Source organism: Scaptodrosophila lebanonensis, unplaced genomic scaffold (genome assembly GCF_003285725.1).
Source record: "Scaptodrosophila lebanonensis strain 11010-0011.00,11010-0021.00 unplaced genomic scaffold, SlebRS2 tig00000043-arrow-pilon, whole genome shotgun sequence".
Lineage (NCBI taxonomy): Eukaryota > Metazoa > Arthropoda > Insecta > Diptera > Drosophilidae > Scaptodrosophila > Scaptodrosophila lebanonensis.
The window spans coordinates 13,423,359-13,445,331 of record NW_022060545.1 but is presented as its reverse complement, the minus strand read 5'-3'; the positions used below and the strand labels follow the sequence as shown (position 1 = coordinate 13,445,331).

General features: G+C 43.3%; 8 protein-coding genes across 9 annotated transcripts; 5 read left to right on the top strand and 3 right to left on the bottom strand.

Annotated features, from left to right (window-relative positions):
* The first annotated feature begins 8,370 nt into the window (after positions 1-8,370).
* On the top strand, positions 8,371-9,660 carry LOC115622248 (enkurin). Its single transcript, XM_030516146.1, has 2 exons — positions 8,371-8,573; positions 8,635-9,660. Exons 1-2 carry the CDS (start codon positions 8,453-8,455, stop codon positions 9,420-9,422), a joined length of 909 nt encoding a protein of 302 aa, XP_030372006.1. The 5' UTR covers positions 8,371-8,452; the 3' UTR covers positions 9,423-9,660.
* On the bottom strand, positions 9,621-12,258 carry LOC115622247. Its single transcript, XM_030516145.1, has 4 exons — positions 12,120-12,258; positions 11,037-12,050; positions 10,033-10,976; positions 9,621-9,836 (listed from the first exon to the last, which is right to left on the bottom strand). The coding sequence occupies exons 1-4, from the start codon at positions 12,148-12,150 to the stop codon at positions 9,684-9,686; spliced, it is 2,142 nt and encodes a 713-aa protein (XP_030372005.1). The 5' UTR covers positions 12,151-12,258; the 3' UTR covers positions 9,621-9,683.
* LOC115623025 (acyl-coenzyme A thioesterase 13-like) lies at positions 12,156-14,160 on the top strand. The gene is made up of 2 exons (XM_030517205.1): positions 12,156-12,287; positions 13,724-14,160. The coding sequence occupies exons 1-2, from the start codon at positions 12,201-12,203 to the stop codon at positions 14,078-14,080; spliced, it is 444 nt and encodes a 147-aa protein (XP_030373065.1). The 5' UTR covers positions 12,156-12,200; the 3' UTR covers positions 14,081-14,160.
* Positions 14,161-14,283: 123 nt separating this feature from the next.
* LOC115622450 lies at positions 14,284-16,516 on the bottom strand. Its single transcript, XM_030516392.1, has 3 exons — positions 16,330-16,516; positions 15,288-16,260; positions 14,284-15,227 (listed from the first exon to the last, which is right to left on the bottom strand). Exons 2-3 carry the CDS (start codon positions 15,742-15,744, stop codon positions 14,545-14,547), a joined length of 1,140 nt encoding a protein of 379 aa, XP_030372252.1. The 5' UTR covers positions 15,745-16,260; positions 16,330-16,516; the 3' UTR covers positions 14,284-14,544.
* On the top strand, positions 14,482-17,598 carry LOC115622451 (acyl-coenzyme A thioesterase 13-like). Of its 2 annotated transcripts, none has more exons than XM_030516394.1 (2): positions 14,482-14,535; positions 17,162-17,598. In XM_030516394.1, the coding sequence occupies exons 1-2, from the start codon at positions 14,494-14,496 to the stop codon at positions 17,516-17,518; spliced, it is 399 nt and encodes a 132-aa protein (XP_030372254.1). In that variant the 5' UTR covers positions 14,482-14,493; the 3' UTR covers positions 17,519-17,598. The 2 variants fall into 2 exon arrangements, with proteins under 2 accessions (XP_030372254.1, XP_030372253.1); XM_030516393.1 differs by lacking the exon at positions 14,482-14,535 and adding an exon at positions 16,349-16,497.
* Positions 17,599-17,721: 123 nt separating this feature from the next.
* LOC115622459 lies at positions 17,722-19,954 on the bottom strand. The gene is made up of 3 exons (XM_030516404.1): positions 19,768-19,954; positions 18,726-19,698; positions 17,722-18,665 (listed from the first exon to the last, which is right to left on the bottom strand). The coding sequence occupies exons 2-3, from the start codon at positions 19,180-19,182 to the stop codon at positions 17,983-17,985; spliced, it is 1,140 nt and encodes a 379-aa protein (XP_030372264.1). The 5' UTR covers positions 19,183-19,698; positions 19,768-19,954; the 3' UTR covers positions 17,722-17,982.
* LOC115622460 (acyl-coenzyme A thioesterase 13-like) lies at positions 19,783-21,033 on the top strand. Its single transcript, XM_030516405.1, has 2 exons — positions 19,783-19,935; positions 20,599-21,033. Exons 1-2 carry the CDS (start codon positions 19,849-19,851, stop codon positions 20,953-20,955), a joined length of 444 nt encoding a protein of 147 aa, XP_030372265.1. The 5' UTR covers positions 19,783-19,848; the 3' UTR covers positions 20,956-21,033.
* A 77-nt stretch (positions 21,034-21,110) lies between these two features.
* On the top strand, positions 21,111-21,785 carry LOC115622361 (acyl-coenzyme A thioesterase 13-like). Its single transcript, XM_030516276.1, has 2 exons — positions 21,111-21,222; positions 21,277-21,785. The coding sequence occupies exons 1-2, from the start codon at positions 21,133-21,135 to the stop codon at positions 21,616-21,618; spliced, it is 432 nt and encodes a 143-aa protein (XP_030372136.1). The 5' UTR covers positions 21,111-21,132; the 3' UTR covers positions 21,619-21,785.
* The last annotated feature ends 188 nt before the right edge of the window (positions 21,786-21,973 follow it).

Genomic DNA, 21,973 nt, shown 5'->3' with positions numbered 1-21,973 from the left:
GTGACTATCAGGCTGCTGCCTGGCATGGGTCTAGGAGAGTACTTAGCAGGCGAATATATTTAGTATCTGGGCCTCATCCTAAAAATGCACATTTTTTGTTTGTTTGTACTGTTGCTAAAATGCAAGCATCACAGCGGGCAGTGAGAACTCAATGACTGAAATTGACAAACGATGCGAATGTCCTGCTTGGCAATTTCGCATTTTCAATTTTTCTAATATAAACTGCAGACAGGCGTCTGTTGGGCCCTATAGATTGAAAACTATGTGAAAACGACACTTCAAATGCACACACACTGCACATATGCTCGCAAATATATATAAAAAATTGACAGAGGGAAGGAGAAGGAGAAAATGGTCCGTTGTGTGAGCTGAAAGCACAAAGCTATGATTTTACGAGTACGTGTATGTGTGGACAAAGCGTTGGCAGGATATCATTACCAAAAGCGCTGCAACGATGTTTAACTTGTTCCTTTGCTAGCATTCTTTTCGAATTCATTTGTACTTCATAATGTGGAGAAAAAAGTGCTGCCCAAACTTTATGTGGAACATCAATTATTGATTTTCCGAGATTTAAAAATCCTTTCAAAAATTTCTCAAAGTTACGCAGAAAGGTATGCTAGAGCCGAGTGGGCGCTGAACTCTTAAATACCCTGTATCCACTCCCACAAAAACATTTTTATAGCCTGTACCCAAAGGGTGAAAGGCTATACTAGTTTTGTGCGAATGTATGTAACACACAGAAGAAGGCGTGGCAGACCCAACAAAGTATATACTTGTATATTCTTGATCAGGGTGACAAGCCTAGTCGATTTAGCCATGTCCGTCTGTCCATCCGTCCGTCCGTCCGTCTGTATGAGCGCAAGGATCTCAGAGGGTACAAGAGCTAGAATTACCAAACTTGGCATCCAGGTTCCCCTAAGCCTTAGGCAAGCCAAGTTTATTTTTGTATTCAGATACACTCCCCCGAAATTTGTGTTATTTTTTATAACTTCCGTAATTCTTAGAATTTTGAAATCAGTTTTAGTAGTTACGTCTAGTTAGTGCTTATATGCCAAGTTTCATCATGATAGGTCAATTCTGAAGAAAGTTATAGCCATAAATAAAATCGCTGCCCATGCTCTGCTAGCAGCGCTGCCTGCAGCTGTTGTTGTTGTTGCTGCTCCCCCCTATATCGTTAGACAATTTTTTTCGCAATCTGAAGTCAATCATACATTCATTACTTGTATTATAGCGCACTTTGACATGACCAGACTGTTGGTACTAAAGAAATATAACAATAAATAAAAATATAATTAGTTATATCCAACAAAAAAAAGTGATATATTTATAATATTATCTATAATAAAAAATATATTTAAAAGTTATACGTCTATACAGGCCGTGCCCATCCCTAGTATACAGCTATTGCGTTTGTTCGTTCAAACTTTTCGCACGAGAACTTGTCCAGAAGTATACATTTTATCTTATTTAAAATGTAACTTCCCATGTGGGAATAAAAGGTTAAGTATAATCGAGTTGGCAGAACTATACCGCGTACTTTATAGTAACGGCGTCTATAATATGCGATCTGGCAATCTTAGTCAGAGAAGAAGAACACTATTAATCGCGCTTTTTTTCTGTGAAATTGTTGTAGCATAATAAGTGTAATTTCGATATACATTGTGTGCTAAATAGAAGGAAAAGAAAAAAACATGGATATTAGAAAGTTTTTTACTAGTAATTCATGTAAGTGTGATATTTTACATTGTAACATGGTAAATCTTAGAGCTTGTACACATTGTAGCATCAAAAATAAAACATAGCCCTAGCGACTCCGACGGCAGCCAAAAGAGCCCTGATTATTCAGGACCAACTACAGCTACCGTTGACAATTCTGAAGATTTTTTTTTTTTTTTTTCTTCGTATTTTATTTAAAACTGTCCATCATGGACAATCATTAAATTTGATAAAGATTAACTTCTCAGTTTATTATTTCATTTAGAGTGTAGTTGTAGTATCCGGCTAGTCCCTGAGGAGGTCCAGAGGATGGGTCCTGAGCAGCCTCCTGGTCCGTTCGCTGTTGTCCAGCAAGTTCATCGCCAGGTTGTTGGGGTGGTCATGTAGCCTCTGCATGTACCGCTTGCTGATTTTCTTAACTTCGTCCTTCACCCAAGGGAAGCTGAGGACTTCATGAATAGTGTCGTTGTCGTGCAGAGGATGAGCGCTGGTGGCGATGCGGAGAGCTTTGTTCTCGAATGTCTGTATAATTCGGACATTAGTTTTACAGGCGGTGCCCCACAATTGGATACCGTATGTCCAGATTGGCCTGATGATCGCCTTGTATACAAGAAGCTTTGATGACGTCGGCAGCTTGGATCTCCTACCCATCAGCCAGTAGAACGCTTTAATGCGGTCTTCTGCCTGGCGGCGCTTCTTCTGCAGGTGCGGTTTCCACGTTAGCCTCCTGTCGAGGGTGATGCCAAGATATTTGGGAGTGTCTTCTTCTGGGATTGTAGTATCATTGAGGCTAACTGGTGGGCAGTTGCCGAAGCGGGTGGAGAAGGTGGTGGCGGTGGACTTATCGCTGTTAACAGAGATATTCCACTTCTTGTGCCACGAGTTAAGCAGATGGAGTTGCTCTTGCATTACCTGGGAGGCCTCTGCTGGGGTGTCTGCTACGGTGAGGAATGCCGTGTCGTCGGCATATGTGGCTACCATAATGTTGGGGCTCAGTAGCACCGGGAGGTCGGCCGTGTAAACATTGTACATAAGCGGGCCGAGGACGTTTCCTTGGGGGACACCGGCGCGAATATATTTGAGACCTGAGCGGGCTTCTCCACATTTAACGGCGAACCTTCGGCCTTCCAAGAATGACTTCAAGAACTTGAAGTAGGGCTGGGGCAGGCCGGTTTTAATCTTCAGGAGGAGTCCAGGGTGCCAGACCCGATCGAAGGCTTGCTTGACGTCCAGCATGACCGCTAGGCAATATTTCTTGTTTTCAAAAGCGTCCAAGATATATTGAACCACTCGATGGCATTGCTCTGGGGTTCCGTGGCAGCGCCTAAATCCAAACTGGTGATCGGGGATCAGACCAGCCTCGTCCATTATCGGCAATACTCTATTTAAGAATACTCTTTCGAGTATCTTTGAGAGTACTGGCAGTAAGCTGATCGGCCGATAGGAGGCAAGATTAGCTTCAGGTTTTCCAGGCTTATGTATCATAACTATCTCTGCACGTTTCCATGATGATGGAAAGTGCAAGCATTTGTTAAATATGATCGTTATGTGTTTCTTGCTTGTGGGTGGGAGAAGTTTTAATGCGATTGCATTGATGCCATCATCGCCTGGTGCCTTGTTGTTATGCATTGCAGCTATTAGCTCGGCAGTCTCCTCTTCCGTAACTTGGGGAATCGGCTCGGAGTCTGCGAGAGGTTCATCCAGGAGTCTGGCCGTTTCCGTTGCGTCATAGGGAGAGCATCGAAGAATTGGTGTGAAGACTCCCTCCAGGTGCTCGGCGAATGCGTTGGCCCTCTCCGCCTCTGTTCTGCACCATGAGCCGTCTGGTTTCTTAATGGGCGGAATCCTCTTGAGCGGCCGCTTAATGTGCTTGGTGACATTCCACAAATTGTGGTAAGGGTCACCAGGCGCAAGCTGTCCTACGAAGCTGTCAAGGGCCTCCTTCCTCAGGTTTGCCAAAGCCTCCTTAAGCTCCTTTGTGGCTCTGTTAAGAGCGGTCTTGTCTCTAGGATTTCTTGAGAGGAACCATACTCGTCGGAGACGCCGTTTCTCGGTCTTCAGCTCGATTACTTGGGGATTCCAAAAGTGGACGTCCCTGCTGGTAGCTCTCAGCTGGTTTGAGAGCCTTGGTGCCGCACGTGCCGCTGCCTCCTTAATTTGCGTGGTGAGATTCTCGACGGCAGTCTCGATATCTTCGGGAGTGTCCATTGGTGGGTTCGGGTTCATGGAGTTCAGCCAGTGATGGTATCTGCTGATGTCTGAGGTTTTGTATATCAGCTTTTTACGGGCGGTTCGCAGCATGGCTGAAGCGTACACGGAAATAGCTATGGCGCTGTGGTCCGAAAGGAGATCCTCGACCTCTCTGGCTAGAATCCTTGCAGAATCCAAGCCACCGGAGATGGCAATGTCCAGAACGTCTGGGATTTTTGCAGGATCGGTGGGCCAGTAGGTCGGTGCACCAGTCCCATGGCATTTGAGATCGCGGGACAGAACCTGCCTGCACAGCACTCTGCCTTTTGGATTGCAGACTCTGGAACCCCACCAGGTGTGCTTGGCATTGAAGTCCCCTCCTATGACAAACTTGGGCCCCAGGCTGTCCAGGAGCATTTCGAAATCCTCGTCTCTGACCCTATGCCTTGGAGGGCAGTAGGCAGCGCCTACAGTGATGTCGCCATGAGTGGTGTTGACGGAAATTCGGGCGCATTGCACCCAATCCTCTTGGATGGCCGGTAGGGTCTCGAACTTGATGCTGCTGCGGATGAGGATGGCCGCCCCGCCGCGGGCCGAACCACTTGGATGGTTGGCAGGGATAAGGTCATACCCTCTTAAGGTGAAGTAAGACCTGGCGGAGAAGTGGGTTTCGGAAATGAGTATAATGTCAGCTTGGTTGGTCTTGCAGTATAGCTCGACCTCAGGCCTGCTCTTGATCAGGCCGTTTGCGTTCCAAATGGTAATGTCTAATCCCGTTTGCATAGGGACTTGCAAACGGTGGCCATCATTTGCGTGATTTGGCTCATCATTTTCTCTATCATTCTCTGGAACATGGATTCCATCCTGGTCATCATTGCTTCCATCAGACTGTCTGGTTGCGGGGAGGTGTGAGTCCCACCGGTTGCCTGTTTAGCTGCGTTGGCATAGCTGATGTTGGGATTAACCCTACTGGAGTTCGCGGGATGTTGGACACGAGAAGCTGGCTGCTTTAGAGCGAGCATGTTCTTTGCTTTCTTATATGCGGGGCAACCTTTGTAGGAGGCCGCATGTGGGCCTTCGCAGTGCAGGCAGTGTGCCGGTTTGCTGGTGTTTGTGCACTCAGAGGTTGGGTGCCCGTCTCCGCACTTGACACATCTGTGCTCCAGGTGGCAGTACCGTTGGGTGTGTCTAAATCCCTGGCAGCGATAGCATTGGGGCACATCGTTAAACTTGATCGGTGGCTCGATCGTCACCACTGAGCTGCAAAGCCGCTTAACTTGATAAACCTCCTTATTATTCCTGGCCGGTTCGAGGTTGGCGAAGAAGATGTTAAGAGGCTTTTTGGTGCCTCTCTGGGTGGGATTGAAGAGATCTCTGACCTTGTGCCCGAGATGGCTTAGCCCTTCCCGAATTTCCTCCAGATCCATTGAGTGATGAAGACCTTTGATGACGACCCGATAGGCGCGTTCGTCTCGGGGCTGGAAGGTTTGGAACCTTTTATTGGTTTCCGTCAAAAACTTCTTGAGAGCGGAGTAGCTCTCCTTGTCCGGGGTCATCACGCGAACGTTGTTGTTGCTGGTCGCCTTGAAGGTGAACTCCACGTCTTTGCCGAGCACAGTAGTGATGTTACTGGCAAGGGCCTTGATGTTGGTCACGTCCGGGATAAAGATCGGTGGCGGCTTGATCGCCTTAGGTTTCTCCTTTTCTTTCTCCTTTGGAGCAGAATTGGCTGGCAGGTCATCGTCCTCATCATACTCGTCGTCCTCATCCGATGATAAAGGTGCGAATCGATTGGTCACCAACTTCGCTTGAGCTTCGGCAGCGGCCTTGCTTGTACTGGGTCCGTCTATTCCACGGGAATGCTTGCGCGGGGGTTTCCTCCTTGGCTCGTCCGGTTCAAGTGTGTCGTCGGAGTCCCAGGGAAAGGAGTTCTTTTTCTTCTTCGGTTTGCTGCCATTCGTTTTCCTAGCGCTAGACACGGCTTGCCAGTCCATGATGGACGGTGTCTAAAGGGGTGGGGGTGAAGCGGACAAATAAGCTGCCTGTTAGGCAAGCTTAAGCTGCGTAAATTTTAAGTTTTCGCTGTCTGCTTAATGTTATTTTCCAAAGTTTGTAATAACACACACAGTGTGTGTATATGCAGCTGGGTCACGCTGTCGCGGCGAATAATCAGAGCGGAATTTTTAACCAAAAATTAAAAATAAATCAATTCTGAAGATGACTATCATTTATATGATATAGGAATGTGGATAAAAACACCTAGTGATATTACTTCCGCACAAAAGCGTGAGTTACTCGCCAACTGCTAATTTCGCTGCTGATGCCACTCACCTAAAGCGCAAATTTAATTATAATTGGCTTGAAATGTATAAGCCTTGGTTGGTGTATTCAGGCGGACTAAAAGGAGTTTTTTGCATATACTGCGTTCTGTTTAAGCCACACAAAATACGTGGAGTGGTTTCTTCTTTTGTGATACGACCATTTACGAAGTTTAAAAATATTCATGAGTACTGCAAGTCTCACTGTGAATCAAATGTGCACAAGGAAGCTGTAGAGTCTGTCAAATTATTTTTGGAACAGATACCAGTGGATGTCAAAATGCAAACTGGACATGAAAAAGTAATTAAAAAGAATAGACAATTTTTAAAATCTATTGTTTCCACAATTATATTTTGTGGTACGCATGATCTTCCGTTACGAGGAAAACAAAATGATGAAGGTAGCCAATATTGCCTATTGCGGTCAAAATTTCTATTAAATATATTTGTCTTATATACAGGTGTACTTTACTACCTTTTGATGATGAGGATAGATGCTGGAGACGAAATATTAAAAAAAAAATATCGAAGGCAAAAAAATGCATCGTATATGTCTCCAAGTATTCAAAACGAGCTTATTGATATCTGTTCAAAAGTTTTAAAGTCATTTATATGTGAAGACATAAGAAAAGCTGCAGCTTATAGTATACTGGCAGACGAGACAGCAGATTTGTCTGGAAAAGAGCAGTTATCTATTGGAATCAGATTTTTTGATGAAGGAAAACTGCTTATTCGGGAAGAGTTCATCGGATTTGTGGAGCTTAAGGCTATGAATGCTGACACTATAGCTGCCAATATAAAACATTTCATTACTGAAATAAATCTTCAACCGGAGAAATGTGTGGGACTAGGTTTTGATGGATGCGCTACAATGGCTGGGAAAATTGGCGGTGTTCAAAATATTTTAAAGAAAACGTTCACTAAGAGCCTATATTTTCACTGCGCCAGTCACAGGTTAAATTTGGTATTGAACGATTTAAATTCGGTTCCGGAAATTCGAAAAACTATTTCGACAATTAAGGACGTCATAAACTTTTTTAAGGAATCGGTCATTCGTCGACAATATGTACCCAATGTTCACTCATTTTGTGAAACGTGCTGGTCTGAAAAATATGCTTGTATACGCCATTTTACAAAATATTTTAACGAAATTATTGTTGCACTCGGAAAACTGAGCATGAAAGGAAATGGATCTACAAGAAATCAAGCATTTCTGCTACATACTGCTGCGTGTAAAAGTGTTTTTATAATCTGCCTATGCATTATATCAAAATAGTACGACATTCTTGAACCGGTGGTAAATATAATGCAATCAAAAAATAATGATATATTTAATTAATTAATTAAATTAAACATAAAATATTCCATACATGCATACATACATTTACATTTACATCAGAATCGTGTCTATTCGTGTTGGTGTACTTGTACATATTGTATGTATGTATGTGTGCATTGTGCCTGGTTATATGGCTATAACACCCTCAAAGGGTGATTACTTTCATAATGAAACATGGTATTCGGATATATATTCACTAACTGGATGTGTCTACCAAATTTTAATTCAAAATTCCAAGAATTACGGGTGTTATAGAAAATCTTGAAGAGCGGGGGAGTGCATCGGGAAAAAAGAACAAACTCGTCCTTTCTCGGGCTCAGGAGTATCTGTATATCAAGTATTCTAGCTCTGATACTTTCTGAGATCCTTGCGTTCATACGGACAGACAGACGGTCATGGCTATATCGACTCGGTTTGTCATGCTGATCAAGAATATATATACTTTATGGGGCCTTCTTCTGTGTGTTCCATGTACACTCGCACAAAACTAATATACCCTTGTACCCTTTGGGTACAGGGTATACAAATATTTTTCTTTCACTAATGTTTTATCTTCGTATAGCAACAAGTTGGTTGTTATACGGTTGGTTGTTATGCACTTTCTGTAACTTTCATAATTTGTTGCATGGTAACAGAGACTGGAATGTTTCGCGGAATTTGAATTTGTCGAGTTGTTTACGTATACAAAATATATCCTTTGGAACATAGCAACACATAAATATATGAATAAGTGGGATTGGCACTCATTATACACACCTGATCGGGTTGGAGTCAGTCAGTTAGACAAGTGTGCTGGACAATTTCGAAAACCCAATTTAAAACTCAAATATCAAAAACATTCTTATATTTAGCAGAGGCGTACGACGTATAAAACAAAAAGATATAAGCCATGTCGCTGGTCTTTATCACACACCATGATGAGAACATTTTCGATGTGGAAAGCGAAATGGACGAGGCGGCCCGTATTGGGCACGGACGTAAGAAGTATTCCTCGAAACAGTTGCTGGAAGGTACGTAAGATTGCGGTTAAAATGTTTTTTCGAATCCGAATTGAATAAGCCCCCTTGGCAGGCAATAAGATCGCCCAAGAACTGCGCGATCGCCTGAATGCGGAGTTTAGGAAGACCGAAATGGTGATCCAAGATGACGGATTACGATTGCTATGCAGCGCGAGGAAGGCTGATCATCGCACCATGGGCTGTGCCAAGACCCACATAGATCCGCCTTGCGCCTTCCTGCGCAAAAACCAGGGCGTTAAGTGGCGCCGTGAGAACGAGCATGTGTGTCCCAAGGGTATCCGGGATATGCCTCCATTGCCACGTCGTCAGCCGACTCCGGGTCGTCCCACACGCTATCCGAACTTTGTGAAACGCAACATCCGTTGTGCTGGCAAAACGGTGCCCTGTCCCCCGCCGCCTCGGTATGTGGATACGCCGATTGGCACACGCCATAATGTTCTCAACTCTGGACTGGTGCCGCAGTTCATCTGTCGCAAGGATTTCGGCAAGGTGCCCATCTACCTCCAGAAGACTAAGAAGATGTTGACGGAGACACGGGAAAAGTGCGTGAAGGAGGAGGAACGAATGCGCACTTTGTGCCGCATTCGAGAATATCGCACAGCCAAGACAACGGATATTCCGGGAATGCGATTAATGGAGGCGCCCGAGCGTGCTGAAATACTTGAGGGCTTGCGTCAGTATCTCAATGAGATGACCAAGCAATACCAATCCATGTCTCTGCTCATTGATACGGTGGCCAAGCGTCAGCGGAAGGGTAAATTGGAAGCGGACCTTCGCCAAGCGGAGCAGGATATATTGCTTATGGAAACCAGTCCCGTTATCTATGTTTCGCAGTTTTGAAAGTCTTATAGTATACATATGTAATTGTAACCCAGACACGCACATTCTAAATAATGCACTTGACGACTGTGTGTTTGCGTCTGGCAGTTTGGGTGCCATTTGGGTACCGCTTTGCCTCCAAATTGCCAGACCTGATCACACAGCGAAGCGAGTGCAACCATTTTGAATGCAACACACAATGACACAACAGAAAGCAACTTAATAAAAAATTTCATGTTTATTTTTGGTCATATATGTACATATAGTGTATGCGTAACATTATTAGCTGCCAAATAGTTCCATTTGTAAGGAGCCTCGACAGAAGGGACAGAGAATCGTGGCAGCAGGCTCGTATAACTCCAATAATTTGGCCTTATCAATCAAGACTTTGCGGGCACACAGGCTGCAGAAATGTTGATCCAGCGTTGGTGTTATCTGTAAGAGAAAGCGAAACCCACACCCCAATTAGTCAATAAAAAAAAAACGAGTCGACTATTGTGTAAACTATATTGTAATAACCTAGCAGAGATATATGGTATATCCTCCCATTTCGATGAATTTTCAGGAGGGGTGGCAATTATTATTATTATTATTATTTAATAAAGTTATTTAAAAAAAACAAATAACTTACCTCCAGGAAAGACACCCTGCAACGCAGAGTCTTCTCTCTCATTTCGCCAGCACTATCATCAGTAGGTGCTCCAATTGCTGGCGCTTCATAGCCCAATCCTAAGTAGAGCTTCTTGAGGGGCGACGACATTTGCCCTAGAAATCGACGAATGATAGCATTTAGTGCCTGTTGTTTCTTCGCTTGTGGTAGATAATGATCCTCCTGCAGTTCCTGTTGTTGGTCCGCCTGCACCTGCTGCTCCAGCTTAGCGCACATTCGCATACTCTCTGCCATCATCCAACTAGCCGTTTGGTACTGGAATTCCGTGTATTTTTCCAACGAGACTAGATATTGCAATCGCAGACGGATATGCGTCAAAGACAAGACCTTCAACAGAAACCCCATTTCACGCTTGGTTTGGTCCGCCTGGTTGGAGTGAAGCGCCATAGTCTCCTGCACATGCAGCTTTGCGTCCAACACATGGTATTTAAGTTGAAGTTGCATCTGTTGTGCTTCAGTAGCCTCCTCATCCAATTCCATATTCTCCAGCGAAGCAAACTGTTCATATCTCTCAATATTCATCTGATTCAGAACTTCCAACCGCATTTCGGCTAAAATATCTACATAGTGATTCATAGGTTTGTTTGGCTCGAGTACAACGCTAAGTTGATCCAAGGCACTGCTTTTGTGAAGTTTTCCTAATCTTATAGTCGTGGCATGACGAGCCAGTGCTGTGGTCACTTCGGACTCCTCGTTCCGATAATGGAGAACAGACAGGAGATTCTTGTGCCGGCTGCAGAAGACGCCTAGCAGCTGATAATTTTCACAGTCTTCAATCTCAATGGGTTCCATGCTGAGACTCAACTGAGTCTGCTTATTACTCATGCTAAGAGTTAGTTCTACACGTTTTAGTTCCTGGCGCGCTGTTGTCAAAGCAAATACGTTGCTGCTTAGAGCGCTGAGACCTGTGAAGAGTTTAGAATTGATGTAGATAAATCGAGTTGCATGAAATAATTCTTAGTCACCTGTAATCTTAATGCCACCCACATAGAGTTGCGCCTCTAGCCAGGGATCATTTTTCGAGTTTGGCATACACCAGACCAGCAGATGTGCACCTTTGCAGAAAGCTATAAAATAACAATCATATTTAGAGCAATATGTCAATTCAACATATTGTATGCCTACGCGATCCGGGCGCAGCCACAGAGCTTTTAAAAGGAACAGGCCCCCCTCATTGTTACTTAGATTGTATAAATGAACCAGGCCGTTATTGTCGCCCACCACTACTAGTTTTTTGAATGCGCGTATGTAACAAATGCGGCCCAATGTGCTTTGGAACTGCTGATGTTGGAGCACAACCTGGGCATCTGAGCTCAAATGTAACGTAAACAGTCCGCCCGAGGCGGTGCCGAGCAGCAGTTGTTGCGTGTCGCTTTTCTCATGTATGGACCAGGCAAATGACGTTATCCAGGAACGATCCATGTAGGCTTTGTACTGCTTAAATGTCTTTATATTTTTGGCGGGTACTTCGAATGGAGGCAAAATTGTTTCATTTAGTGTATCGGCCACATCTAAGCCCTCCAGTCGTCGCCACCGTGTGTGTCCCGACGGCTGCGACAGAAACATAAGCGAGCCATGACTGTTCAATGCAGCAAGCAACATTTGACCATTTTTTAGAGGCATGGGTGCCCAATTGGCTGCGACCAATTTAGCCGGCGGCACCTCTGTTGAGCAGTTAGCAATGTAGACCGGCTCCAAAGTCAAACTCTGTGTCTCCAGCACATCGCAGCTATCATAGATTTTGGCGAGATTTACTTTCTTTGCCAGTTTGTCCAACGGTCTTTCCATGCGTAAATCGTAGACGGCGCAGGTGTATGGAGACGGACCATGACAGTTGACCTTTGTAGTCAACTCTAGTGTGATGATTTTCGTTTTAGAGCCAATCATGGCAATGTGAATGCCATCTGCGGTATGCGCCACAAAATCATGAACGGCATCCTGTTTCACCTCAGCTCTGGTAAGCTGTACGAATCTTAGACCTGCAATGTGTAGTTATAATTTAATAAAATTAAAATAAATCTAAAGCATTTCGCGATAATATTCCTCACCATCACTGCTAGACTCAGTAGCTTTCGTCATTTCGGAGAGCACGGTTGTTGTGTTTGTTCAGGCGGAGAAGCTGCAGTGTAATGGCCGCAAAGCGTGGCGTTGATTTCCTTAAAACAGTGGCTGAATATAGCGCCAAGTGCAAAAGTTTCGACCGTGTCGTTCATATGGTGAGTTAGCAGCGGCAAAAACGGCACGTAATGGATAAAAACTGTTTAAATGCAACATATTAGTGATGGCAAACTGTGTGGGCCAAACTAGGGATGTAAAAAAACATCGGTGTATCGAGCATCGACGAAGTTTTTACCGCGATGCGTAAATGTTTTTTTGCTAACGATGCATCGTTGATCCATCGATGTTTGTCCAAACATCGAACATGTTTTGTTGGGCGGTCACATTTCTTTGTGTGGTTTACCAAAGAAGGTATATTTATATTATAAATTATTTGATGTTTTCGTTAAAATGTATATTTTATAATATACATTTTAGATTGTTAAGTATTTGATCTTCCTTTTTTTGTATATAATGTCACACCTAATATGCCTAAAAGGTGTATCTGCAACGCGTCGTTGTTTTAAAAACTGTATATACATTATATCATTTTTTTGTTTTTAAAGTCAAGAGTTAAGAGTACTATTTTGATTAACAATATTGAGTAAAATGCTATGACAGTCTCTCTTGATATATATATATTTTTTATTTGAAGCATCTATGTTGATTTGCTCCCTAATAATAGCTTTTTTATAGCCTGTACCCAAAGGGTGAAAGGCTATACTAGTTTTGTGCGAATGTACATATGTAACACACAGAAGGAGGCGTGGCAGACCCCACAAAGTATATACATTATTGATCAGGATGACAAATCGATATGGGCATGTCCGTCCGTCTGTCTGTATGTGCACAACGATTTCAGCAAGTACAATAGCTAGGATAACCAAACTCGGCATTCAGGTTCCCCTAAGCCCTAGGCAGCACGAGTTTATTTTTTTTTCTGATCCACCCCCCCCCCCCCCCCCACTCACACACAATTCGTGTTTTTCCTAACTCCGGTAATTCTTGGAATTTTGAATTTTTGAATCAAATTTGGCATATATGTACATCCAGTTTGTAGTTATTTGTCCGTATGCCAAGTGCCATCATGATAGGTCAATTATGAAGAAAGTTATAGCCATAAATAAACCGCTGCCCACAGCTGTTGTTGTTGTTGCTTTGGTCCAACTTTATGCTGCATACATACAATGTATGCTGTTAAAACTGAACATAAACATGTCTTCTAATTTAATTTAATTAACTCAATTTTTTTTTTTTAAATTAATTTTAAAAAATGTTTTTCCTTTTTAAATTGTTCTTTTTTGTGGACAGTACAGACTATTTTACTGTCGGGCTTGCTCGACTGTATCGTTCTCTTGTTTTCTATGAAAAGTTCTTTTTTACGACGCATCGACCATGCATCGATTTTTTATAAAGAGACATCGATGTACATCAACATCGATGTTTTCCCTTCGACTTACATCCCTAGGCCAAACAGCTGAACTACATCAATGTTACATAAGTGCATTGTTTGTGTTATCGATAGCGCGCGCTAATCTATTTTAAATTTTGACAGGTGAAAATAACCGACGGCGGTGATGGACGTTGTGTTGGCGAGTTTACTGTTGAAACGGAGCACTTGAATCGCAAGGGTTCCTTGCATGGAGGGTTAACAGCCGCTATTCTGGATAATATTACCACTTATGCACTAATGTCTAAAGGTTCCCATCCTGGCGTTTCAACCAGCTTGAATGTGAGCTATTTGGCGGCAGCTATGCCAGGTGATATTGTTGAGGTAGACGCCAATACAGTGCGAGCTGGACGCAAATTGGCGTACATTGAGTGTGTGCTACGTCGTAAGTCTGATGGAGCAGTTATTGCCACTGGGGGACAAACCAAGTTTGTGGATATGCACCAAGATGCTAAGAACTAAAGGGAGCCTACTTTAACTCAGTAATGTAACTGACGAGAAAATAAATGAGCGCAAGAAGCTAATCTAATTTAAAATTCTAATGCTTATGTTAAATTTTTGTTTTGCAAAGTTCGAGTATCTATATCGATTTTGAAAAATCCGCTATCGTTATCGTTGCGTGTCGTTTAGAGTTTGCCAAACATATAACCAAGAAAATTGCCAGCTTTGAGCACCATTTGGAAAAGGTTTGACTTAATTTAATACATAAAACAAATGCGATAACAAAATTACAATTGAAGGTGAAGATCACGGGCGGCGGCGATGGCGTCTGTACGGCCGAGTTCAAAGTAGCGCCGGAACACCTGAACATGGGCGGCGGTCTACATGGCGGCTATACAACCACACTAGTGGACATGGTTACAACTTACGCTTTAATGTCCAAGCCCTGCCATCCCGGTGTGTCAGTGGACTTGAGTGTAAGCTATTTAAAGGGTGCCAGAGAGGGTGATGAGGGGTGTCTGGGGGCAGTGTGGACAACAGGCCTCAGGGGGTGTTAGCGGTTCAACGCCTGGCGGGCAGCTGATCTCACTGCACTTTTCACGCAGGCAATTCACCTGTCCATGATAGCAGTTGCATTTGGTGCACACATCAGGCGTCCATACTTCGTTGTTGAGGCGTGTGGTGCCTTTGTCATCGATGCAATGGCTGCGTTTGGGCTTCAGGACGGCGAGAGCGGCAGCTACTGGCTCTTGTTCATTGTCCATGGCATTGCATGTATCTTCAAGTTTTCGAGTTTCTTGTGTAACTTCTTCAGTTCCTTTTGGAATGAGCCAATCTGCTCCTTTGTTTGGCTCGAGTACAACGCTAAGTTGATCCAACGCACTGCTTTTGTGAAGTTTTCCTAATCTTATGGTCGTGGCATGACGAGCCAGTGCTGTGGTCACTTCGGACTCCTCGTTCCGAAATTGGAGAACAGACAGGAGATTCTTGTGCCGGCTGCAGAAGACGCCTAGCAGCTGATAATTTTCACAGTCTTCAATCTCAATGGGTTCCATGCTGAGACTCAACTGAGTCTGCTTATTACTCATGCTAAGAGTTAGTTCTACACGTTTTAGTTCCTGGCGCGCTGTTGTCAAAGCAAATACGTTGCTGCTTAGAGCGCTGAGACCTGTGAAGAATTTAGGATTGATGTAGATAAATCGAGTTTCATGAAATAATTCTTAGTCACCTGTAATCTTAGTGCCACCCACATAGAGTTGCGCCTCTAGCCAGGGATCATTTTTCGAGTTTGGCATACACCAGACCAGCAGATGTGCACCTTTGCATATAGCTATAAAATAACAATCATATTTAAAGCAATATGTCAATTCAACATATTGTGTGCCTACGCGATCCGGGCGCAGCCACAGAGCTTTTAAAAGGAACAGGCCCCCCTCATTGTTACTTAGATTGTATAAATGAACCAGGCCGTTATTGTCGCCCACCACTACTAGTTTTTTGAATGCGCGTATGTAACAAATGCGGCCCAATGTGCTTTGGAACTGCTGATGTTGGAGCACAACCTGGGCATCTGAGCTCAAATGTAACGTAAACAGTCCGCCCGAGGCGGTGCCGAGCAGCAGTTGTTGCGTGTCGCTTTTCTCATGTATGGACCAGGCAAATGACGTTATCCAGGAACGATCCATGTAGGCTTTGTACTGCTTTAATGTCTTTCATGTCGTTTCATTTAGTGTATCGGCCACATCTAAGCCCTCCAGTCGTCGCCACCGTGTGTGCCCCGACGGCTGCGACAGAAACATAAGCGAGCCATGCAGCAAGCAACATTTGACCATTTTTAAGAGGCATGGGTGCCCAATTGGCTGCGACTAATTTAGCCGGCGGCACCTCTGTTGAGCAGTTAGCAATGTAGACCGGCTCCAAAGTCAAACTCTGTGTCTCCAGCACATCGCAGCTATCATAGATTTTGGCGAGATTTACTTTCTTTGCCAGTTTGTCCAACGGTCTTTCCATGCGTAAATCGTAGACGGCGCAGGTGTATGGAGACGGACCATGACAGTTGACCTTTGTAGTCAACTCTAGTGTGATGATTTTCGTTTTAGAGCCAATCATGGCAATGTGAATGCCATCTGCGGTATGCGCCACAAAATCATGAACGGCATCCTGTTTCACCTCAGCTCTGGTAAGCTGTACGAATCTTAGACCTGCAATGTGTAGTTATAATTTAATAAAATTAAAATAAATCTAAAGCATTTCGCGATAATATTCCTCACCATCACTGCTAGACTCAGTAGCTTTCGTCATTTCGGAGAGCACGGTTGTTGTGTTTGTTCAGGCGGAGAAGCTGCAGTGTAATGGCCGCAAAGCGTGGCGTTGATTTCCTTAAAACAGTGGCTGAATATAGCGCCAAGTGCAAAAGTTTCGACGGTGTCATTCATATGGTGAGTTAGCAGCGGCAAAAACGGCACGTAATGGATAAAAACTGTTTAAATGCAACATATTAGTGATGGCAAACTGTGTGGGCCAAACTAGGGATGTAAAAAAACATCGATGTATTGAGCATCGACGATGTTTTTATGATGTTTTCGTTAAAATGTTATTTTATAATATACATTTTAGATTGTTAAGTATTTGATCTTTCTTTTTTCGTATATAATGTCACACTTAATATGCCTAAAAGGTGTATCTGCAACGCGTCGTTGTTTTAAAAACTGTATATACATAATCATTTTTTTGTTTTTAAAGTCAAGAGTTAAGAGTACTATTTTGATTAACAATATTGAGTAAAATGCTATGACAGTCTCTCTAGATATATATATATATATATTTTATTTCAAGCATCTATGTTAATTTGCTCCCTAATAATAGCTTTTTTTTATGCAAGTTTTTTTTTAAAACATCGATGTAGTTCAGCTGTTTGGCCTAGGGATGTAAGTGCATCGACCATGCATCGATTTTTTATAAAGAGACATCGATGTACATCAACATCGATGTTTTCCCTTCGACTTACATCCCTAGGCCAAACAGCTGAACTACATCAATGTTACATAAGTGCATTGTTTGTGTTATCGATAGCGCGCGCTAATCTATTTTAAATTTTGACAGGTGAAAATAACCGACGGCGGTGATGGACGTTGTGTTGGCGAGTTTACTGTTGAAACGGAGCACTTGAATCGCAAGGGTTCCTTGCATGGAGGGTTAACAGCCGCTATTCTGGATAATATTACCACTTATGCACTAATGTCTAAAGGTTCCCATCCTGGCGTTTCAACCAGCTTGAATGTGAGCTATTTGGCGGCAGCTATGCCAGGTGATATTGTTGAGGTAGACGCCAATACAGTGCGAGCTGGACGCAAATTGGCGTACATTGAGTGTGTGCTACGTCGTAAGTCTGATGGAGCAGTTATTGCCACTGGGGGACAAACCAAGTTTGTGGATATGCACCAAGATGCTAAGAACTAAAGGGAGCCTACTTTAACTCAGTAATGTAACTGACGAGAAAATAAATGAGCGCAAGAAGCTAATCTAATTTAAAATTCTAATGCTTATGTTAAATTTTTGTTTTGCAAAGTTCGAGTATCTATATCGATTTTGAAAAATCCGCTATCGTTATCGTTGCGTGTCGTTTAGAGTTTGCCAAACATATAACCAAGAAAATTGCCAGCTTTGAGCACCATTTGGAAAAGGTTTGACTTAATTTAATACATAAAACAAATGCGATAACAAAATTACAATTGAAGGTGAAGATCACGGGCGGCGGCGATGGCGTCTGTACGGCCGAGTTCAAAGTAGCGCCGGAACACCTGAACATGGGCGGCGGTCTACATGGCGGCTATACAACCACACTAGTGGACATGGTTACAACTTACGCTTTAATGTCCAAGCCCTGCCATCCCGGTGTGTCAGTGGACTTGAGTGTAAGCTATTTAAAGGGTGCCAGAGAGGGTGATGAGGGGTGTCTGGGGGCAGTGTGGACAACAGGCCTCAGGGGGTGTTAGCGGTTCAACGCCTGGCGGGCAGCTGATCTCACTGCACTTTTCACGCAGGCAATTCACCTGTCCATGATAGCAGTTGCATTTGGTGCACACATCAGGCGTCCATACTTCGTTGTTGAGGCGTGTGGTGCCTTTGTCATCGATGCAATGGCTGCGTTTGGGCTTCAGGACGGCGAGAGCGGCAGCTACTGGCTCTTGTTCATTGTCCATGGCATTGCATGTATCTTCAAGTTTTCGAGTTTCTTGTGTAACTTCTTCAGTTCCTTTTGGAATGAGCCAATCTGCTCCTTTGTTTGGCTCGAGTACAACGCTAAGTTGATCCAACGCACTGCTTTTGTGAAGTTTTCCTAATCTTATGGTCGTGGCATGACGAGCCAGTGCTGTGGTCACTTCGGACTCCTCGTTCCGAAATTGGAGAACAGACAGGAGATTCTTGTGCCGGCTGCAGAAGACGCCTAGCAGCTGATAATTTTCACAGTCTTCAATCTCAATGGGTTCCATGCTGAGACTCAACTGAGTCTGCTTATTACTCATGCTAAGAGTTAGTTCTACACGTTTTAGTTCCTGGCGCGCTGTTGTCAAAGCAAATACGTTGCTGCTTAGAGCGCTGAGACCTGTGAAGAATTTAGGATTGATGTAGATAAATCGAGTTTCATGAAATAATTCTTAGTCACCTGTAATCTTAGTGCCACCCACATAGAGTTGCGCCTCTAGCCAGGGATCATTTTTCGAGTTTGGCATACACCAGACCAGCAGATGTGCACCTTTGCATATAGCTATAAAATAACAATCATATTTAAAGCAATATGTCAATTCAACATATTGTGTGCCTACGCGATCCGGGCGCAGCCACAGAGCTTTTAAAAGGAACAGGCCCCCCTCATTGTTACTTAGATTGTATAAATGAACCAGGCCGTTATTGTCGCCCACCACTACTAGTTTTTTGAATGCGCGTATGTAACAAATGCGGCCCAATGTGCTTTGGAACTGCTGATGTTGGAGCACAACCTGGGCATCTGAGCTCAAATGTAACGTAAACAGTCCGCCCGAGGCGGTGCCGAGCAGCAGTTGTTGCGTGTCGCTTTTCTCATGTATGGACCAGGCAAATGACGTTATCCAGGAACGATCCATGTAGGCTTTGTACTGCTTTAATGTCTTTCATGTCGTTTCATTTAGTGTATCGGCCACATCTAAGCCCTCCAGTCGTCGCCACCGTGTGTGCCCCGACGGCTGCGACAGAAACATAAGCGAGCCATGCAGCAAGCAACATTTGACCATTTTTAAGAGGCATGGGTGCCCAATTGGCTGCGACTAATTTAGCCGGCGGCACCTCTGTTGAGCAGTTAGCAATGTAGACCGGCTCCAAAGTCAAACTCTGTGTCTCCAGCACATCGCAGCTATCATAGATTTTGGCGAGATTTACTTTCTTTGCCAGTTTGTCCAACGGTCTTTCCATGCGTAAATCGTAGACGGCGCAGGTGTATGGAGACGGACCATGACAGTTGACCTTTGTAGTCAACTCTAGTGTGATGATTTTCGTTTTAGAGCCAATCATGGCAATGTGAATGCCATCTGCGGTATGCGCCACAAAATCATGAACGGCATCCTGTTTCACCTCAGCTCTGGTAAGCTGTACGAATCTTAGACCTGCAATGTGTAGTTATAATTTAATAAAATTAAAATAAATCTAAAGCATTTCGCGATAATATTCCTCACCATCACTGCTAGACTCAGTAGCTTTCGTCATTTCGGAGAGCACGGTTGTTGTGTTTGTTCAGGCGGAGAAGCTGCAGTGTAATGGCCGCAAAGCGTGGCGTTGATTTCCTTAAAACAGTGGCTGAATATAGCGCCAAGTGCAAAAGTTTCGACGGTGTCATTCATATGGTGAGTTAGCAGCGGCAAAAACGGCACGTAATGGATAAAAACTGTTTAAATGCAACATATTAGTGATGGCAAACTGTGTGGGCCAAACTAGGGATGTAAAAAAACATCGATGTATTGAGCATCGACGATGTTTTTATGATGTTTTCGTTAAAATGTTATTTTATAATATACATTTTAGATTGTTAAGTATTTGATCTTTCTTTTTTCGTATATAATGTCACACTTAATATGCCTAAAAGGTGTATCTGCAACGCGTCGTTGTTTTAAAAACTGTATATACATAATCATTTTTTTGTTTTTAAAGTCAAGAGTTAAGAGTACTATTTTGATTAACAATATTGAGTAAAATGCTATGACAGTCTCTCTAGATATATATATATATATTTTATTTCAAGCATCTATGTTAATTTGCTCCCTAATAATAGCTTTTTTTTATGCAAGTTTTTTTTTAAAACATCGATGTAGTTCAGCTGTTTGGCCTAGGGATGTAAGTGCATCGACCATGCATCGATTTTTTATAAAGAGACATCGATGTACATCAACATCGATGTTTTCCCTTCGACTTACATCCCTAGGCCAAACAGCTGAACTACATCAATGTTACATAAGTGCATTGTATTGTGTTATCGATAGCGCGCGCTAATCTATTTTAAATTTTGACAGGTGAAAATAACCGACGGCGGTGATGGACGTTGTGTTGGCGAGTTTACTGTTGAAGCGGAGCACTTGAATCGCAAGGGTTCCTTGCATGGAGGGTTAACAGCCGCTATTCTGGATAATATTACCACTTATGCACTAATGTCTAAAGGTTCCCATCCTGGCGTTTCAACCAGCTTGAATGTGAGCTATTTGGCGGCAGCTATGCCAGGTGATATTGTTGAGGTAGACGCCAATACAGTGCGAGCTGGACGCAAATTGGCGTACATTGAGTGTGTGCTACGTCGTAAGTCTGATGGAGCAGTTATTGCCACTGGGGGACAAACCAAGTTTGTGGATATGCACCAAGATGCTAAGAACTAAAGGGAGCCTACTTTAACTCAGTAATGTAATTGACGAGAATAAATGAGCGCAAGAAGCTAATCTAATTTAAAATTCTAATGCTTATGTTAAATTTTTGTTTGCAAAGTTTACATCGATATCGATTTTGAAAAATCCGCTATCGTTATCGTTGTGTGTCGTAACAAATTTGCCAAACAAATGGGTACAAGAAAGAAAGGTTTGGAGTTTGCCAAACATATAACCGAGATAATTGCCAAATCCACGGGCTTTGAGCGGCATTTGGAAAAGGTTTGACTTCATTTAATACATAAAACAAATGCGATAACAAAATTACAATTGAAGGTGAAGATCACGGGCGGTGGCGATGGCGTCTGTACGGCCGAGTTCAAAGTAGCGCCGGAACACCTGAACATGGGCGGCGGTCTACATGGCGGCTATACAGCCACACTAGTCGACATGGTTACAACTTACGCTTTAATGTCCAAGCCCTGCCATCCCGGTGTGTCAGTGGACTTGAGTGTAAGCTATTTAAAGGGTGCCAGAGAGGGCGATGAAGTACTTATTGAGGCGAAGACGGTGCGAGCAGGCAAAAAGTTGGCCTTTATCGATTGTGTGCTACGTCATAAAAAGGATAACTCAGTAATAGCTAAAGGACATCAGACAAAGTTCGTCGATTTTCAGTAATGACATGCTATTCTATATTGTCGGACCGATTATTCCAGACGAATTAGGAAAAAATACTCGCAAGTACAATTTGTCTTGTAACGTCTTTCAAAAAGTTCAAAATATTTAGTTTTGATACAGTGTGCTTTATTATTACATGTGTAGCAGTACATTTATTTAATTGTTAATTAATTGTTTGCTCTTTAAGAGGGATTTCCCGATAAACATCATTGCCAAGAGGAAGGAGAGAGTTTTCGGTTTTTGTGAGACAACTACGGGTACGCGTTTTGGTTAAACGTTAAGTCGATATGCATATTTCTAATGCTCCCATTCCTTCGCCCTCGCTTTATTTGCTCGGCTTCTTGAGCGGTATCTG

Bases quoted from the DNA above. Each gene is read 5' to 3' on its own strand.
- LOC115622248 (XM_030516146.1), top strand. From the start codon at position 8,453: ATGTCGCTGGTCTTTATCACACACCATGATGAGAACATTTTCGATGTG. The intron at 8,574-8,634 runs GTACGTAAGATT...CCCCCTTGGCAG, and splicing joins CTCGAAACAGTTGCTGGAAG to GCAATAAGATCGCCCAAGAA.
- LOC115622247 (XM_030516145.1), bottom strand. From the start codon at position 12,150: ATGACGAAAGCTACTGAGTCTAGCAGTGATG. The intron at 10,977-11,036 runs GTGACTAAGAAT...AACTCTTCACAG, and splicing joins GGGTGGCATTAAGATTACAG to GTCTCAGCGCTCTAAGCAGC. The intron at 9,837-10,032 runs GTAAGTTATTTG...TTTCTCTTACAG, and splicing joins GCAGGGTGTCTTTCCTGGAG to ATAACACCAACGCTGGATCA.
- LOC115623025 (XM_030517205.1), top strand. From the start codon at position 12,201: ATGGCCGCAAAGCGTGGCGTTGATTTCCTTAAAACAGTGGCTGAATAT. The intron at 12,288-13,723 runs GTGAGTTAGCAG...AAATTTTGACAG, and splicing joins TCGACCGTGTCGTTCATATG to GTGAAAATAACCGACGGCGG.
- LOC115622450 (XM_030516392.1), bottom strand. From the start codon at position 15,744: ATGGATCGTTCCTGGATAACGTCATTTGCCTGGTCCATACATGAGAAA. The intron at 15,228-15,287 runs GTGACTAAGAAT...AATTCTTCACAG, and splicing joins GGGTGGCACTAAGATTACAG to GTCTCAGCGCTCTAAGCAGC.
- LOC115622451 (XM_030516393.1), top strand. From the start codon at position 16,411: ATGGCCGCAAAGCGTGGCGTTGATTTCCTTAAAACAGTGGCTGAATAT. The intron at 16,498-17,161 runs GTGAGTTAGCAG...AAATTTTGACAG, and splicing joins TCGACGGTGTCATTCATATG to GTGAAAATAACCGACGGCGG.
- LOC115622459 (XM_030516404.1), bottom strand. From the start codon at position 19,182: ATGGATCGTTCCTGGATAACGTCATTTGCCTGGTCCATACATGAGAAA. The intron at 18,666-18,725 runs GTGACTAAGAAT...AATTCTTCACAG, and splicing joins GGGTGGCACTAAGATTACAG to GTCTCAGCGCTCTAAGCAGC.
- LOC115622460 (XM_030516405.1), top strand. From the start codon at position 19,849: ATGGCCGCAAAGCGTGGCGTTGATTTCCTTAAAACAGTGGCTGAATAT. The intron at 19,936-20,598 runs GTGAGTTAGCAG...AAATTTTGACAG, and splicing joins TCGACGGTGTCATTCATATG to GTGAAAATAACCGACGGCGG.
- LOC115622361 (XM_030516276.1), top strand. From the start codon at position 21,133: ATGGGTACAAGAAAGAAAGGTTTGGAGTTTGCCAAACATATAACCGAG. The intron at 21,223-21,276 runs GTTTGACTTCAT...TTACAATTGAAG, and splicing joins TTGAGCGGCATTTGGAAAAG to GTGAAGATCACGGGCGGTGG.